At 37.4% G+C, this 18,417-nt stretch overlaps 1 protein-coding gene across 1 annotated transcript in view; it reads left to right on the top strand.

The window, feature by feature from the left end:
* Positions 1–321: 321 nt before the first annotated feature.
* MGST1 (microsomal glutathione S-transferase 1) overlaps positions 322–18,417 on the top strand; it is a 20,704-nt gene continuing 2,608 nt past the window's right edge. Inside the window, exons 1-3 of the mRNA XM_049783712.1 lie at positions 322–437; positions 7,696–7,828; positions 8,725–8,819. Coding sequence (XP_049639669.1) covers positions 7,703–7,828; positions 8,725–8,819 — 221 coding nt within the window. The 5' untranslated portion in view covers positions 322–437; positions 7,696–7,702. The remainder of the gene's footprint in view (positions 438–7,695; positions 7,829–8,724; positions 8,820–18,417) is intronic.

The raw sequence follows: 18,417 nt of genomic DNA, 5'->3' as shown, positions 1-18,417 counted from the left end.
CTTTCTTCCTACAGCAGGCAAAGGAGGAAAGTTGTAATCCTTTCTCTCCTCTCTCCCCAGATTTATATGTCCTAAACTTTCATAAATTCAACATTAAACTAAAATGTCCTTCCCAGCTACATAAACACTAACCTCTTTTCCACTTCCAGCACTAATATGTTATGGGGACCTAAAGCTCATTACTAATCTGCCCTCCCTACTTGAACAGAGAGAGGGGAGGAGTTTGTACCCAAGCCAAGAGCGAGTCCCAAGCCCGGAGCAGAGCGGGCCAGCTAATTAGGGGAGGGGCTAGGCGAGCCTCAAGAGGAAATTGACAGGAAATTCACAAGCAGGGGGCGAGGCTCCACTTTGCACCCTGCTGCACTGTGACAGTCGCTGGAGTGTGGCGCTCAGCAGGCTTGCTAAAAAAACTCTCGGACCCGGATTCACGGTGAGTGCTGGGGCAACGGGGTTCAGAGGCAGACTCTGTGACCTGATTGAAATCATGGAGTGATTGAACAGGCCCCTGATGTGTTCCCCCCCCCCCAACTTTTTTTTTTTAACTGCAGGTAGGTACCTGTTAGAGTTTGCTCAGGACTTGTGTTTATGGAGGTTAGCGTGTTTCACAGTTCCGGATGATTTGCTCGCGTCCCTATTCTCAAGTCCCAAGAACAACACTCTGAAAGAGGCTTTTGCAACGTTGGAAAAGCATGTAAAAATGCGCTGGAATTGAAGCAACTTTTGGTGTTTCCCCAGGGTCTATGAAATTTTGCACTTGGGTTTCAGGCCTTGGGTGTGCTGGCCTTTGCACACCCAGAAAAGATAGGACTAGCTCCTCGTGGACGACGTAAGCAGGCAAGATAGATCTCAGCGAGTTTGAAGTAAAATGAGAACAATAATATAAAAATAGTAATAATCAGGTGCTGGAGAACATGGATTTTTGTCCTGCGATTTTAGTGTGGCTGGAAAGTTAAGGAGGGGGGGGGGACTTATTTCTGAAGCGGAAGCCATGTGCAAGGAGAAAGGGGAAAAGAGAAACATCTGGGGTCTAAGGACTCAGATTCTGTTGTTCTGGCAAACTGAAGGGAGACCAGGTATACCTCCACCTCTAGCTTCTTTGGAATTGGTCTAAGTCCTTGGCTAGCTAGTTCAGGCCCTTTCATTTTCTCCTTTTCTTCTGCTTGCTTTCTCCAAGTCACCTGCCCAGTGGGCTGTTGTTTGCCCAAGAGAACTTCCCCAGGTTCCCAGAACAGTCTTGAAGCCAATCAAGTCTAGTCTAGTGTCCCATGCTCTTGAGTAAAGGAAGGTATTCATTCAACTTTGCAGTTTCCTGGAAGGGGAGTTCAGGGCAATTTGGGCCTTTGCCATCCTCTGCTTCTCCCAATGAAGAGGCTTGTATGTATGTTGATCAATGTTGTTTGATTTTTTTTTCCCAACTGATAGATTAGTTCAGGGTTGAACATTGATCTCTGGCAGATAAAGATGAGTTTTTCAAAGGGTTCACTTTCAAGTAGTTTTTATGGTTTTATTTGGTTTGGGGGGGGCACACCTGGTAGTGTGCAGAACTTACTCTTGGCTCTGAGCACAGGGATCATATCTGATTGGCCTCAGGGGACCAGATAGGGGAGCAATGAATTCACCTAGGCTTGTCATGTGCAAAGCAAGCATTTTGTAATCTCTCTATTATCTCTCCACACAGCAGGTTTATGAATCATTGAAGCTAGAAAGAAGGCCAGCATAGTCCCCTGAGAACTGCCTCAACCCACTCACTCCAGAAACACCAGTTTTACTCTCAATTCTTGGCCCTGAAGATCCTTTGTTTGAGACTGCTTCAAATGATTTGAGACTTTACAGCCCTTAAGAAAGTTCTAGAGTTGTTCAACTGTGAACTATTATCTTTTTTTTCATTCTATCCTGTGAACTTTCAGTTGGTTCCAGAAAGAACAAAATTGCAGAGTCATGCTGAGTGTTTGAGATTAGGGAAGAGAAAGAGAAGGGGAGAGAGGAGTGAGGTAGAGAAGAATCAGGAGAGAGAGAGAGAGAGAGAGAGAGAGAGAGAGAGAGAGAGAGAGACAGAGACAGAGACAGAGACAGAGACAGAGAGACAGAGAGAGACAGAGAGAGAGAAGAGAAACTTTGCTCTCAGGGCCAGCAACTTATAAAGAGGAGGGGAATTTCATCTCAATCTCAAGATGACATTCAAAGATGATAGAGAATTAGGGGCAGAGCAGGGATGGGGTTGGAAATCAAGTTAAGGATAATATTTGACAACAAAATTTCCCCAAATGCCAGGACAGTCTTGTTGACTGCACCTTAGTGATGGCTACTCCACAAATTAAACATGAGTTTGTGTCTTCCAATATGGATTTGAATCTAATTTTTCTCTCTAACCTCCCCTGAAGTTTCTTTTTATATTACAGACCAGCCCTATTTGCTCTTAAGAGTTCTTCAGATGAAGTGAAATCACGGGAAAGCTCTTTGAAAACTCACAATGCTACCCGAAGTCTTAGGCGAGTACCCTCTTAGAGAGGCTGATAAAAAAGCTAAATGTTTAGCTAACACAAATGGGGGTCCTTCTCTTCTGAGCAGGATTATAGTTTTCCTCATTGAGTGCTCACAAGAATCCCACCAAGTGTAGGAATTCCTAGTTTTATTCTCCAGAGAGAGAGAGAGAGAGAGAGAGAGAGAGAGAGAGACAGAGAGAGAGACAGAGAGAGAGACAGAGAGAGAGACAGAGAGAGAGACAGAGAGAGACAGAGAGAGACAGAGACAGACAGAGACAGAGACAGAGAGAGACAGAGAGACAGAGAAACAGAGAGACAGAGAGAGAAGATCCTGCACTGTCCAAATTCCATTTAGCCTTTCTGTGGATCACCAAACCATCCCTATGTCCTGCTTTTAACTATCTACCTGTTGAAACCTCTGAGTAATTTACTGATTACCATTTTAGGGTCTTTTTGTTTTTGTTTTTGCTTTGTTTTGTTTTGGTCACATCTGGCGGTGTTCAGGGCTTATTCATGTTTCTGTACTCAGAGGTTACTCCTCATGGTGATTGGTTGGAAATTGGTGTGGTGAGGAGTGAATCCAGGTCAACTACATGCAAAGCAAGCCCCCAACCTGCTATACTAGCTCACTGGTGACTGACATTAAGCTCTAAACTCCTTTTCATGCATCATTGCAAAACTGTCTTCTCAGGTTTCTTTTTAAGTAGTACTTGATTTTCTCTAATTCATAGTCTCTTTATTTCTTCCTTCCTTCCTTCCTTCCTTCCTTCCTTCCTTCCTTCCTTCCTTCCTTCCTTCCTTCCTTCCTTCCTTCCTTCCTTCCTTCCTTCCTTCTTCCTTCCTTCCTTCCTTCCTTCCTTCCTTCCTTCCTTCCTTCTTTCTTTCTTTCTTTCTTTTCTTTTCTTTTAAAAGAAAACACAGTTTATGGGGGCCGGAGAGATAGCATGGAGGTAAAGCATTTGCCTTGCATGAAGAAGGTCAGTGGTTTGAATTCTGGCATTCTATATCGTCCCCTGAGCCTGCCAGGAGCAATTTCTGAGCTCAGAGCCAGAAGTAACCCCTGAGTGCTGCCAGGTGTGACCCCCCCCCAAAAAAAAAAAAAAAAGAAAAGAAAAGAAAAAAAATCCCAACAGTTTATTTATTTATTAATTGATTGGTTTTTGGGCCACACCCGGCAGTTCTCAGGGGTTACTCCTGGCTCTGTGCTCAGAAATAGTTCCTGGCAGGCTTGGGGGACTGTATGAGATGCCGGTAATCAAACTGAATCTGTCCTGGATTGGCTGCATCCAAGGCAAATACTTTACCACTGTGCTAACTTTCCGGCCCCATAGTCTGTTGTTTCCTGCTTTTAACTATTTCTAGACTATTCCTGTGTGCTACCAACTTCTCCACTTTCTGTGAATGTTATCTGCTCTTCTCTGTCTTGCCTTTCTGGTTACCAATTCCAGGGATGTCACTTTAGCAACAATGCTTGGATTTGATGTATTCTTTAGGAAATTTTCTGAGAAATAGGTTTGGAAAAAGCAGTCTAGGCCAGTTGCACCCTACATTCTACATAACTTCTCCATCCTGAATTGTTATTTAAAGTGCTTCTCACCTGGCCCTCCTGAACTAGTATATGAAGGTGAGCTGGGACTGGAAGATATGAATCCCTGACCTAGAAGGAATGATAACAAAAAGACTATATTGGCGAATCTGAGTCTCCAGAGCCATAAATCTAAGGAGTTTAGCAACATTCCTGAAGATTGAGCAACTCTGTTTGAAGGGCACTCTGTTATGTTCACACTTAAAGAAACAACGTCCTTTTCACTGCCCTGGCCTCTTAATTCTTGATATGGTTTTGCTTTCTGCTTGGGGGAACTATGGTGTCTGGGAGCTTTTTTCCTTGATTCTCTAAATTTTTACTAAGGGAAAAACATTATCTGGATATAGAAAACATAATGTTTCATCACTAAATAAAGTTGATTCTAAGAGACACTTTCCACAGAGAGCAACAGAAACCCTTAGATTGAAGTTTTATTTTTTTAAGGTTAAGTACAGATGTTTAATTGAGTTTTCAGCAAATGGTACTCTGGGGAGGATTGGTACTCTAGGGAGGACTCAGCCCCAGTATCCGGGTGAGGTTTCCTCTCCTGGCCTGAGCTGGTGGATTCCTCTGGGCTCTGTGCAACCTAGAGCAGCTCTAGCCAGTCCAGAGAATCTTATTTGTTCTAGGCAGGGAGAGTCACCTGTGGAGCAAGCAGAGGGAACCTAAGATGTGCACAGTTATGTTTGTTACTTGATAAACTTTACTTACTGTGATCCCTACTTAAGATGTCTATCCTAGTTGCATAGAATTTAAAACTTCCTTATGAAGGGAATTACTATTTTTGTTTGTTTGTTTTTGGACCACGCCAGCAGTGCTCAGGAATTACTCCTGGCTCTGCGCTCAAAAATCAATCATAGCCAGCTCAGAGGACAATATGGATTTCTGGAGATTGAATTAGGATGGACACATGGGAGACAAAGGCCTTACCCTCTGTCCTATCTGTCGGCCTCAGGCCATTGCAGTGTTATCACGCCTTTCACCCTCTCAATGAACAAGAATAGTTATAATACTTGCTATTCAAAGTTTTATCTTGTCCTGAGAAGTTTCAGTTCTATGCTTTCAAGGTAGCTCATTTATGGATGAGTTTATTTGTTTCTTTTCTTAAACTATATCTAAGAGAAATACATTTCTCCTCTGCCCTTCAAAACAGGAGTTACTTGACAACAATGGTTTCTTTAACTGCAAAGTGAGAATGCTAGTCTCTGCCTCATCACATGCTTGGAAGATAAAAGTAAAGAACAAGGAGTGCCAGCAGTGCCAGCCACTGAGTAGGCATTCGATCCATGTAGCTGAATAAGAACTAGGCAGATTGCAGTCTCTGGAGGTGATAATGCAGTGCTTAGTGCATTCATTGTGAGGCCAGAGACTTGGATCTATACTGTGTGGCTGCTTCCATCTCTCATTTTCCATTTCTTCTCCAAGAAAATGAGCATAGTTATAAGTGTTATATCTACAAAGATGGTGTGAGGCTGTCCATAGATGGTATGTGGCATAACTGTATGCATTTGTCAACTCATACAATTAAATATTTATATTTGTGACTTACATTACACTTATCAGCAATATGTAGACAAGGATATGACCAGTAATGGAGTAGAGAAAAAGTTATAGATAATTGTTAGATGAATAAAAATTGGACATTTGCTAGTTGTCAATATAATAAAATTACATGCACAGCTATTAAATTTTAAACTTAAAACAAAGGTTCCCACATTTATTTGGTTTAGTGATCCCTTTAAAAAATATCATTTAGGGGCCAGAGTGACAGCGGTAGGGCATTTACCTTGCATGCAGACAAACCGGCACAGACGTGGGTTTAATCCCCAGCATTCTTTATGGTCTTAAGAGCCTGCCAAGAATTATTTTAAAGCCCAGAGCCAAAGGTAACCCTTGAATGCCACCAGGTGTAGGCCAAAAACCAGAAAATTAAAAAAAAAATCACTTAATGCTTCCCTGGAAATCTTTCTTTAAGCAAACAAATAGAAAGTACCCTCAATTGTGCCAAAATCTTCTACAGTCCCCTTGAATCATTCTAGAAGTTTTGGGGACAGTATTGTCGTCTGCTTTATGAAATGGTGATCTAGAAGGAGCTAAGCATATAAAATAGCAATGAAAACTGAATCACAGAATAGATTTATGTGTCTGTAAAAAAGAGAAACTAATAGCTTTACTAGAATAAGAGATTATAAAATAATTATAAAATAAAATATTATAAAAAAAGACTACCAGATAGGGCATAAAGTTTAAATTCTAAGTTTTCTTCTAAGCTCCTATACACTTTCAAAGTCTTCTGAAATATCCTCTTTTAGACTTCCTTCTCCAAACCCCATTTTATGTAATAAAAAGTGAAGTAACTAGCAGTAAGATAAAACTAAGCCTTCCATTCCCCTGGATATCCAAGTGCTATCTTTACTGTATATCTGGGATCCTATTCCTCCATTTTTCAGTCGTCTTCTTCCTTTGTGTTGGTATAAATGATGCCTGCAAGCAAATTGGAAATAATGAGTATAAGAATGATAAACTATAGTTTCACAAAAAACTATAGTTTCACAAGTCAGATTCTGTGCTAAGCAGATTCTCTGTGTTATACCATTCAGTTCTTAGTGCAACCTTATGAGTTAGCAGTTATTCCTAGTCCTATCTTATAAATGAAAATATTGTCTCCTGAAGAAGTTGATTCTCTTAAATAAGGTTAGAAGTCAAATGATGAGTGTAACATTATAAGCTTAGGGGACAAGGTTTGGGATATTACTGAAATGAGAAGATACTCCAAACTGAGGTGGGCATACTTTAAAATAGAGGCTTTCCTACTCAAAGTTACGACACTAACTACAGACTTGTGACTGATTTCTAAAGTTCAGTCCAATCTCTTTAATATTTCACATTCCAACTTGTGGTCCTTCTTAACACAAACATTTGATCTTAGTTTATCTTATAATGTTCAATCTGTTCAGTTCTGTGTGTAATACTGCCTTCATTTTCATTTTTACCACTTATTGTTTTATGTCTTCAAGCTGAATAATATAGATCTAAGTTTGAAAATCAAAATATTTCTATGATGATTTTATTGAAAATAAGCCAAAGTTTAATTTTGATGGTAAATTATTTATATTTCAGGCACTTTGATAGTTAATTGTTACTGATAATGATAGGATTTCAATACTAAGAAATGCTCCTGTATCACTTCCTCCCCAGAGTGGTGTCTCCAATTCATCCTACTTATCATAGTCAATACCTCTCACACCATGATAAGTTCAGCTATATAGGCCACTCTCAGGTTCTGTTGACTTTGGCCATTTATTACTCCCATATCAGGCTTATTTATGTTCCACACATGTGAGATAGATTTTTCTGTATATATCTCTCTCTTTGTGGCTCACTTCACTCAGCGTAATACTTTCCAGAGCCATCCACGTAGCAGCAAATTGTATGATTTCACTTTCTGTATTGCCAAGTAGTATTCAATTGCATATATATGCCATAACTTCTTTATTCAGTCATCTGTTTCCAAGATATTTTCAAGAGCAGTATGCAAAGGTTATAAGTGAGCACACAAAGTGACTATCAAATGAATGTCTGCTTTTCTGTCTTGACTATAATTGTTTTAAAATTTTAGACTGAAACGGAGAAAATGGTTGACATCAGCCAATTAATGGAAAATGAAGTATTCATGGCCTTTGCGTCCTATACAACAATTGTTCTCTCAAAAATGATGTTTATGAGTACTGCAACTGCATTTTATAGAATTACAAGAAAGGTAAGGCATCTGGAGGTAGTATTTTCTTTGACAGTTTAAATTCTGGACTAGAAATAATATAAGGATCAACATCACTATGAAAAATGGAGTTCACCTAATCATAGTCTACTAACATATATATATTCTCTTGGCCAGTTTTACTTCCTTCCTTTTCTCTGTTTATATATTGATTTTTTTTTATTTTGGGGTCACACACATTGGTGCTGAGGGGTTACTCCTAGCTCTGCACTCAGAAGTTGCTCCTGGCAGGCTTCCGAGACCATATGGGATGCCGGGATTTGAACTTTTGCCTGTCCTGGGTTGGCTGCATGCAAAGAAAACGCGCTACTGCTGTGCTATCTCTATAGCCCCTATACATTAATCTTCATTTAAATTCTCGTTTTCTTTTATTACTATAGAAATGTTGCATTTTGGCACATTATTCTAAAGTCATCCACACTCTAGACTGTTGCATAATTTTTTTTTGTATTTCTTAGTCTCTCCTCCCTCTTTATATTTTCTAAATAAAACTTTACTTCAAACAAAAGATTGCACAGAAACTCGGCTTTGAACTTGAGGTACTATCTCCTCTTGCGTTTGATATATTGCTCCAGGTTTTCTTTCCACAAGGACTGACTGTTGATATTTTTTTTGTTAAACTGTAATAATTTATTAGAGAGGATACCTCCATTATTTGGCATTTAAAATGTTTTTGTGCGATTTTAAAAATAATATTTGTTGGGCTGGTGTCATACGGTGGGGTAAGGTACTTGCAGGCTCAATCCTGGTACCACAGATGGTCCCAAGCCCACCAGGAGTGATCCCTAAATCCAGAGATTAAAGCAAACCCTAAGCATTTCTGGGTGTGGTTCCAAAACAAAATGAAAAACAAACAAACAAACATGTATTTGGTTTAGGTTTTTGCCAACCCAGAAGACTGTGCAAGCTTTGGCAAAGGAGAAAATGCCAAGAAATACTTGCGGACAGATGACAGGGTGGAACGTGTCAGAAGGTAAACCTTGGGGTTATTTATTTGATGAAAGAATTTTGTTCAGGGGTTCATTAAGCATGTTTAAGTCTTGAAGAAAGAAGTGATTTACTCTGAAGGAAATTGAGGGCGTTGAAATAGTTCCCATTTGTATCGAATATTTCTCATTTGTATCTTAATTATATTCTATTGGTCTTGTTTTCCCATTGCCTTTCATCTGGTCTTATACCCTCCCCTTGCTGAGAGGCTTGTATTGGATTTCAACAAATAGAAGGCATTTGGAGGTAGTATTTTCTTTGACAGTTTAAATTCTGGACTAGAAATAATATAAGGATCAACACATCTATGCTTGTGGTTCGTGTGTTAGAGGGATTGATTGGCTTGTGGGTGAACAGCTTGAAGTCTGAGTTTTCTTCCGTGCTATATTCTCCATATCTGTGTGGATTACTTATTGCAGAGAATTGTTAACTATCTTTTCCTGTCCTCCATGGATAGGGGGTATGGGATATCCCATTCCCTTTTGGGAACTGAAGGATAACCAAACCTCAACTCAACTCTCAAAGAACATCTCATTACAAGTGACCCATTTTTTCAGATAATGTAGAAACACTGGGCTCTTGAAATCTCCAACTGACACTCCATTTTTTTTTTTTTGCTAATTTTGCTATTTTTGACACATTTTGTTGGTTTAGTAACTTGTTTCTGTATAAGGATATATAAAAAGTAATTGCATATGGGAGATCAAACAAGGCTGTGAATTCTTGTACATTTGATATCTTTCTCTAGAAGTAAGACTTTCAACTTGTATAAAAATTAAAAATATTGGTAATTTTGCTTGAGATACAAAATACAAATAGATATTTTTTTCATAGATTTTACATAGTCATGCTGACAACTCAGTGAATAACCAAAAGGAATAAACCAGGGTACCATTTGCAAAGCTTCCCAACTATGCATTTAGCATAAAAACTTTTAGTTTTTAATAATACGGAGATAATGTTGGTTTTCAGCAATATTCATGTATTAAGAATAAAGAGTTATACATCCTTAAGTTTATGCATAAGTGAAAAAGTACCAATATACTTCTACCACAATTTCATGGACACCCCCTACCCTTTGCTTTCCTTCTTACTGCCCCTTCTGGGGGCATAGTCCTCCCCTTAGAATCCAGGACTTGTTTTTGTGAATTTTTTCCTATCTTTATATCCTATGTGTAACATCATTTAATATCTTTCTTTCTCTTTCTGACTTATTTTGTTTAACATACCATCTATTCCTTCTATGTTGGCACAAAAAACAAAGTTTCATCTTATTCCATTGTATACACTTCTTTATCCTATCTCTTTCTCTCTTTCTCTTTCTCTTTCTTTCTCTCTTCCTTCCTTCCTTCCTTCCTTCCTTCCTTCCCCCTCCCTCCCTCCTCCCTCCTCTCTCCTCTCTTTCTCTCTTTCTTTCTTTCTTCTCTCTTCTCTCTTTCTCTCTCTTTCTTTCTTTCTTTCTTTCTTTATTTCTTTCTTTCTTTCTTTCTTTCTTTCTTTCTTTCTTTCTTTCTTTCTTTCTTTCTTTCTTTCTTTCTTCCTTCCTTCCTCCCTCCCTCCCTCCCTCCTCCCTCTCTCTCTCTTCCTTCCTTCCTTCCTTCCTTTTCTTCTTCTTTCTTTCTTTCTTTTTCTTTCTTTTCTTTCTTTCTTTCTTTCTTCTTTCTTTCTTTCTTTTTTCTTTCTTTCTTTTCTTTCTTTCTTTCTTTCTTTCTTTCTTTCTTTCTTTCTTCTTTCTCTTTCTTTCTTCTTCTTTCTTCTTTCTTTCTTCTTTCTTTCTTTCTTCTTTCTCTTTCTTTCTTCTTTCTTCTTTCTTTCTTTCTTTCTTTCTTTCTTTCTTTCTTTCTTTCTTTCTTTCTTTCTTTCTTTCTTTCTTTCTTCTTTCTTTCTTTCTTTCTTTCTTTCTTTCTTTCTTTCTTTCCTTTCTTATCCCACTTGTTTATTTTTGCTTTCACTGTCCTTGCTTTTATGATAATTTTTCTTTTGAGAATTGCCATAAGTTCACTCTCTACATTTGAAAAAAAGACTTTTATGGTCTCAGGTTTTTCTTGTGCTTAAATCATTAATTTATTTGAATTGATTTGAGGATGAAGAACTAGATAGGTTACAGTTTATTTTTTTTCCTCTAGACATCCAATTTTTCCAGAACAATTTACTGGTGGATATACATTTCTGTTATGTATTCTTGAAATAACTTAATTGATTATATATATGTAAGAATTCGTTCCTAGGCTTTATACTCTGTTCCACTGATCATGCATTGGCTTTTATGCTAATACTATGTCAATAATATGCTTCCTTGATTACTGTAGCTTAGTACAGTACTATTATTTGAAGTTAGTGTGCATGATGGCTTCAACTTTGATTTTACCAAAATTCCTTCGGATATTCAAATGTTTTATTATTTCAACATGACTTTTTATTTCTCTAAAATATCTTGGGGATTTTGTGAAGGAGTGCATTCAATCTACAGGTTGCTTGGGTACTATACATATTTTATTTTATATTTTGTTTTTTTGGGTCACATCTCGCAACGCTCAGGGGTCACTCCTGGCTCCAAACTCAGAAATTGTTCTTGGCAGGCATGGGGGACCATATGCAATGCTGGGATTTGAACCAATGAACTTTCTGCACGAAAGGCAAATGCCTTACCTTCATGCTGTCTCTCCAGACCCAATATTTTAAGAATATATTTGTTATTCCAGTTCAAGAAAACATCTTTACATTTATTTGTGTCTGCTTCAATTTCCTTTAACAATGTCTTATAGTTTTCAGTATAAAGATCTTCCATTGTTTTCAATCTGGTTAACTTTCTTTGTAAGTAGTTTATTCTCTTTTTTACTATTATTACGTATAATATTATTTAGTCTATTATAAATGAAATGCTTTCTTAATTTATCTTTATAATACTTTGTTAATATTTAAAAACACATTTGGTTTTGTGTATTTTGATTTGTGTTTGTATTTAAAGACACAACCGAAAGGCTAGATAGTACAGTAGACAAGATGATTCTTTGTTTGTAGCTAACATTGATTAGACCCGTGGCATAATGTGGCCCCCTGAGTCCTGCAAGGAGTGATGCCTGAGCACAGAACTAGGAGTAAGCTCTAGTGCACTAGGCAATATGCTACTTTTATCTGTAACCCACTTAATTAGATCCTTGGTATGATGTGGTCTCCTGAGCCCTAAAAGAGTAATCCTTGAGCACAGAGCCAGGAGTAAACTCTGAGCATCACTAGTTGTGGACCAAAACCAAACAAACAAAGAAAAAGAAGTTAAAGAATTCTAAACAAAATAAATAAAATAACTACTTAAGAGCTGAAGAGAGATAGTACAGGAATTAAGGCAAACACTTTCCATGAGGCATAACCTAGTTGGATACCTCCCTGGCACTGCATGTTCATCTGGAGCATAGCTGAATGCAATCGTAAAAGCCCCTGAGCATTGCCAGATATGTCTCTGGAGGCTCCTTGACTCCCCTAGGGTAATTACTGAGCCCATAGAGTCTAAGCAGCACCACATTTTTATACCTCATTAACCCATCAGGCCAGCTAAGAATTACTAGAAGGGCCCTTCCATACTTATGCACAAAATAGATAAAAATAAATAAATAAATAAAAAGAACTGATTTCGTGTTTTAATTTTGCAGAGTTACTCATTTTTTGGTTCCAACTTTCTGGGTAACATCTGCACATACTTATTTTTAATTTGAATGATTTTATTTCTTTTTTCTTGATTAACTTCTCTGACTTAGACATCTAATACTATATTGAAAGCAAGTGAGGACATTGGGCCTCTTTGTGTTGTTTCTGTCTTGCCGAAAAGTTTTTTCACCATTGAATTGATACTAACAATACTGGGTTTGCCATATGTCCAACATATGTCAATATGTCATATGTGCCTTAGTTACTTTGATATTCATTAGTTTGCTACTATTGACCTTGATTATATTGAATATGTATATATATTATATTGAAGTGCATCTCCTTTTAATCTATTTTTTGAGTGTTTTGTCATAAAAATTGTGAATGCTGTCAAATGCTTGTTCTGTGAATCTTTATATTATCATGTGATTTTTTTAAATTAAATTTATGCGAGCCATTGAGTAAAAAAGTTGTAGATAAGTTTCAGTCGTACAATGATCCAACATCTATCCCTTCACCAGTGCTCTTTTGTTGCTGCTGTTTTTATTTATTTTTGCATCATACCCAGCAATGCTAGAGGGTTACTCCTGGCTTTGCACTCAGAATTTACTCCTGACTGGCTCAGGTCGCCACATGTCCTGATGGAGATCAAACCTGAGTTGGCAACATGCAAGAACCCTACCTGCCTTAATGTCTCTCTGGTTCCTCCCACCAGTGTTCACTTCCTGCCACCAATTTTCCCAGTTTCTCTCCTGTTTTGCATCTCTTCCTACCAGCCCTCTCTATGGCAGACACCCTTTTTCTCTCTCTTTTTTCTCTTTCTTCTTTTTAGGCACTGTGGTTTAATGTCATTTGTTACTTACTGAAGGGGTATCATGCATATTACTTTATTTCCTTTCAACACCTAGTGCTTGTCCAAAGTGATGATTTCCAAAGTGATACCATAATTGTCACAGTGGTCATTTCTGTTTAACTGCATTTCCTTCCATCTTTTATCGAGTTACAGCAGTTGAATCATTGTTTTATCCCTGGAAAAAGCATCACTTGATAATTATACGTGATTCTTTTAATTCTTGTGTCAAACTATTGTTATATTTTATTTGCTAACAATTTATTAAATATTTTGCATTTGTGTCTGTTATGGTATTATTACTTATATATCTCTTCAGGAGGTTAGCCTATCATGTTTTCTCGTGTCTTTACTGATTTTGACATCAGAATAATATCGGCCTTAAAAATGAGTTTGGAAGTATATGCTTCTTGTCTTGGTTTTGTGAAAGAGTTTAGGGAGGATCAATTTCAATTTTTCATTTAAATGTTTGGTTTTGTATTTTCTTTGTTGGAAGATTTATGGTTTTATTCTCCTTAATGGTATTTTACCTTCTAAGGTTTTCTATTTCTTCATGCTAGGACTTGGGAGGTTGGTTGTTTTTAGGAATTACCCATTTCTTCTAGTTTGTCATACTTGTTTATTATAATTTCTTGTGTGTTGTCTCGTATGACCCTTTCATTTTCTCTGGTTTTAAAATAGCTCCTCTTTTGATTCTTTTTATTGAGTTCTCTATTTTTTTTCTTGGCAAGACTAGCTAGCGGTTTGTCTGTTTTATCTTCCCTTAAAAACTAGATCTTTGTTTTATTGATTCTTTCTATTGTTTTTATGTCTCTATTTTACTTAGTTTCACTTTATTTCTTTGTTATTTCTTTCCTTTTACTAATTTGGGGCTTAGTTTGGTTTTCTTTTGTTGTTGTTTCCTGAGGGGTTAAATTAAGTTTCTCTTTTCTTGTTACAGGCATTTATCACTATAAACTTGCTTAGAATTCTTTCACTACATCTGATGAGATTTTTTTTGGTGTTCTTTATATCTTCATTATCTCAATATATAATTTATTTTTCTTGATACATTTTTGGCCATCTAACTATTTAGTGAAATTTGTTTGATCTTTACTTATTGATACATTTTTCTACTTTTTTTCTTAAAATTGATTTCTTATTCTATGCTGTGCTGAAATAGATACTCAAGATTATTTCAGATTTCTTTATTTGATTTTTGTCAGTCTGTGATCTTTTTCTTCATGTGCTTGAAAATGATGTTTATTCTCTTGCCTTTTAGTGAAACACTCTGTTGATTAGTCCATCTGGACTAATGTGTAGATGTTATTAAATATTTCCCTATTAGATCTGGCTTGAAGATCTATCCATTGTTTAAATTAGGGCATTAGATTCTCTATTGTTATTAAATTGTTATTCTCCATCATACTTGTTAATATTTTGTTTGAATAATTATATCCTACTATGTTGTTATATAGAAATACTAATGCTATGTTCTCTTGAAAACTGTCTACTTTATCATCATATAATAAACAGGTTTGTTTGACATAATTACAGTTGACTTTTGAACAATGTGGGGGTTTACCATGCAGTGGAAAATTTATATAGACGTTGTGTCGTGGCAAAAAATAACAACTTACTATCTACTATTGACTAGAGGTCTTACCAATAGACAATTAACATTTTACATATTCTTTGTCTTATATATTGTATTCTCATGAGACGCTAAGTAGAGAAAAGAAAATGTTATTAAAATCACAGGTAAATAAACACATTTGCAATTCAGGACATATATCAAGAATATACATGTACAAATTTTTTTGTTTGTTTTCTGCCACACCTGGCTATTCTCAGGGGTTACTCTTTGCTTTGTGCTCAGAAATAGCTCCTGAAAGGCTTGGGGGACCATATGGAATGCCGATGATTGAATCCAGCTCTGTCCCGGGTTGTCCAGGTGCAAGGCAAATGCCCTGCCACTGTGCTATCTTCTGACCTCAGATTTTCATATTGAGAGACTATTCTGATCTATTAGTAACTGTTTCCTGACATATAATATTACCTAATTTCATCCAAACATGGGAACAGTGGTAGGCATGTTTCTGAGGGGAAGAAGAATTCCTACTCCCATAATTTAAAGAAGACAGGTCTGTGGTAGATTCCAGCATTGTCAGAATCCTTTGGTGTCCTCTCCCCTGGGAAGATACTCTGCTTTTCATGTCATGCAACACCCAATGTCACACTCTTTGCTGGCGTCTCTCTTGCTTCACCTAGTTATCTACTCTTCTAGTACCAACATTAAATTCAAACATTTTGCTTTATAAAAAAGATTTTAAGGGACCGGAGCAGTGACACAAGTGGTAGGGTGTTTGCCTTGCATACCCTGACCTAGGACAGACCTCAGTTTTATCCCTGGGCATCCCATATGGTCCCCCAAGCCAGGAGTAATTTCTGAGAGGATAGACAGGAGTAACCCCTGAGCATCACAGGGTGTGCCCCCCAAACAAAATCAAAATATGATTTTAAGCCCAAGTCATTCATCAAGCATGACTAAGTTTTTTTTGAAGACAAGATCCTGGCTAAGGAAGAATAAAAAGTCCTGCTTTCCATTCTTATACATTTGTTGATTTGATAATGCAACTGTAATCAGTACTGAAAACTGCCAAATATATGCATCAAACACAATTTAAAGACAAAGAAATGAATGTAGAATTTTTCTATTGTCAGAGGAGAAATGATGTGTGCTATGCCAAAAAAGAATAAAAGAAATTGAAAAGTTGAATAAAGTATTGTGGAATTATCAAAACCATTTAAGGAATAGAAAAAAAAACCTTCAAGCTTTGTTCCAGGGTGTTTATGCATCTCTTCAAAAAACACAACGATGCTTTAGGACTAGGATGCTTTAGGACTTTAAAGTTATCCTATTTAGTATCCTCTTCCAAATTCAAAAGGAAGATCTTAAGACTCATGTGAAAGCTTAGCGAGATACCTTACTGGGGGAGTTAGCTACTCTACTGCTCCTTCCCACTTGCTGATTTCATCTCTTCTATGAGATGGCACTTCTAGAAGATCATTAGCAGAGTTTATCTAATAGTCAGATTGCAACCAGATCCATTTGATAAGAACAAGTGACCATCTTTGGAAATAGCCTTTCCTTGAGGATGTGAAGCATCTGTGTTCACAGCGCCCCCTCGTGTCCAAACACTGACTTTTATGAGTGGCTAGGCCAGAGGTTTTCGCCTTGCACCCGCCTCCACCCCCCAAAAAAGTGAAGGTGTCTAATTAACAGTTGTACTTTTTTGAATCTTGTTCAACCACATCAAAAATTTTTCTAATAATAGGTCACTTAGAGGGATTGTTTTCAGAAAAAATATTTCCTAGGATCTTCCCTTTTCTGTATTCACCTAGTCTTTTCTCTCCCCATTACTTCAACATGTAAATTGTCAGGCTGTTATTATTAACATATTCCAGAGACTGAATGTAATTAGCATATTCCAGAGATGAAGTGGAAAGTATGCTTTCAGGTATGCAATATTCAGAAAATTAATGCACATGGAGCAATTAATTAAAAGCAAAGTAATATGTGTTGAGCCGTCAAGATAAGTGACTTTAAGTTGAGTTTGGGGCAGACAGAAATTAGTTGATGGTTAGGAATCATTTACATAAGCACTTGTTTACTCCTATCTCATCTTGTTCTCAAAAAAAAATTCAAGACCAGCATACGCCCAATCAACAAGATAATGTTATAAGGCAATCTGAGCTTATGGAGAAATAGAACCATTTAAAAAAAAAACATTTTAAAGGAAGCTTAGGTTTGGCATTTGCAAAAGGGAAGACATGGGATGTACAATCTACCAAACTAGAGAAAGACCATTTACTGAACATATTCAGAGTTGTCAAGTTATTACTTTCTCTTTGGGCATGCTTTTAACAGACAGAATTGGGTGAGGTGTCAGGGAGGTCAAACTTCCTTCTGGCCTCAATGCATGGACATGCTTTACATACTTTAATGAGGGAGTATTGCATTCATCATTGTTCTTGTGGGAGTGCTAGAGAGGAACTTCAGGACTGGAATTAAGCCCTTAGTACTTTATAATACTTCCCCAGAGAACAAAACAAGCAGGGTGCCAATGGTAATTAGAGAGTAATAGAACAGTTTTCCCATTACATGTTAAAGTGTGGTGTATCAGGTCTATGTTCCTAGGATATTTAGGAATGTCTTGTGAAGAACAAATCTGAGAGATCAAGGCAATTGGGGGATATTCCTATGTGGAATATCTATAATATAGACAGACAGACAGACAGACAGACAGACAGACAGACAGACAGACAGACAGATAGATAGATAGATAGATAGATAGATAGATAGATAGATAGATAGATAGATCTTCATGTGCTAAGAGTAAAGAATTCCGGCTAAAATGAGGAAGTCAGGAAAATCTGGAAGGAGTTACTTTTGGAGCTGGCCACAGCTTGACAATTCTCAAAGTAATATAGCAACTCTGATCCAGGTCCATCTCTGCTGACATTCAGGTGGTTCTGATCTAAACGGTGAGAGGTGTGGTTTTAGTATGTGAGAACAGACTCGGGCTAGAGAAGAGATCAGCCATCGAACAAGAAAGCTGTGCCATGCATGGAGAAAGTGAAAGCATGGAATCTTGCAGGAAAGTGGGACAGTAGATGTGGTGCCTTATACAGACATATCCACCTGATACATTTGATAATGTATTAAAAGTAGCTACTGAGTAATGGCCCTCCAATGAAGGATCTATCATCCTAGCATGAACTCTGTCACTTGAGCAGAGAAAGAGTTAAAGTTGAAAGATGATAATGAACTTACCAGGAAGCTGGTAAGTGTCTGGGCTGAACCGAATATCAATGGCCTACTTTAGCCTAGAGTACAAAGAGCTGTTGAAGACTCACTCTGATTTTGCTTTACCAGGACAATGAAGACTGTATCTGTGAGAAAATGTTGAAGGCTGCAGAAAGGGAAAGCAAGTTGGAGTGGAAAAAGATAAAGGAAGGCTAGCAATACATTAGATAGTGAGGTCACAGTGGAACTCTTTCTTTCAGTGGCTTTGAAAGCCTTCTTTCTGTTTACACTGTTTGTAGTAAT

Source organism: Suncus etruscus, chromosome 11, assembly GCF_024139225.1.
Source record: "Suncus etruscus isolate mSunEtr1 chromosome 11, mSunEtr1.pri.cur, whole genome shotgun sequence".
Taxonomy (NCBI): Eukaryota; Metazoa; Chordata; class Mammalia; order Eulipotyphla; family Soricidae; genus Suncus; species Suncus etruscus.
The sequence above is the reverse complement of the archived record's forward strand: the minus strand, read 5'-3'. Positions and strand labels throughout refer to the sequence as shown.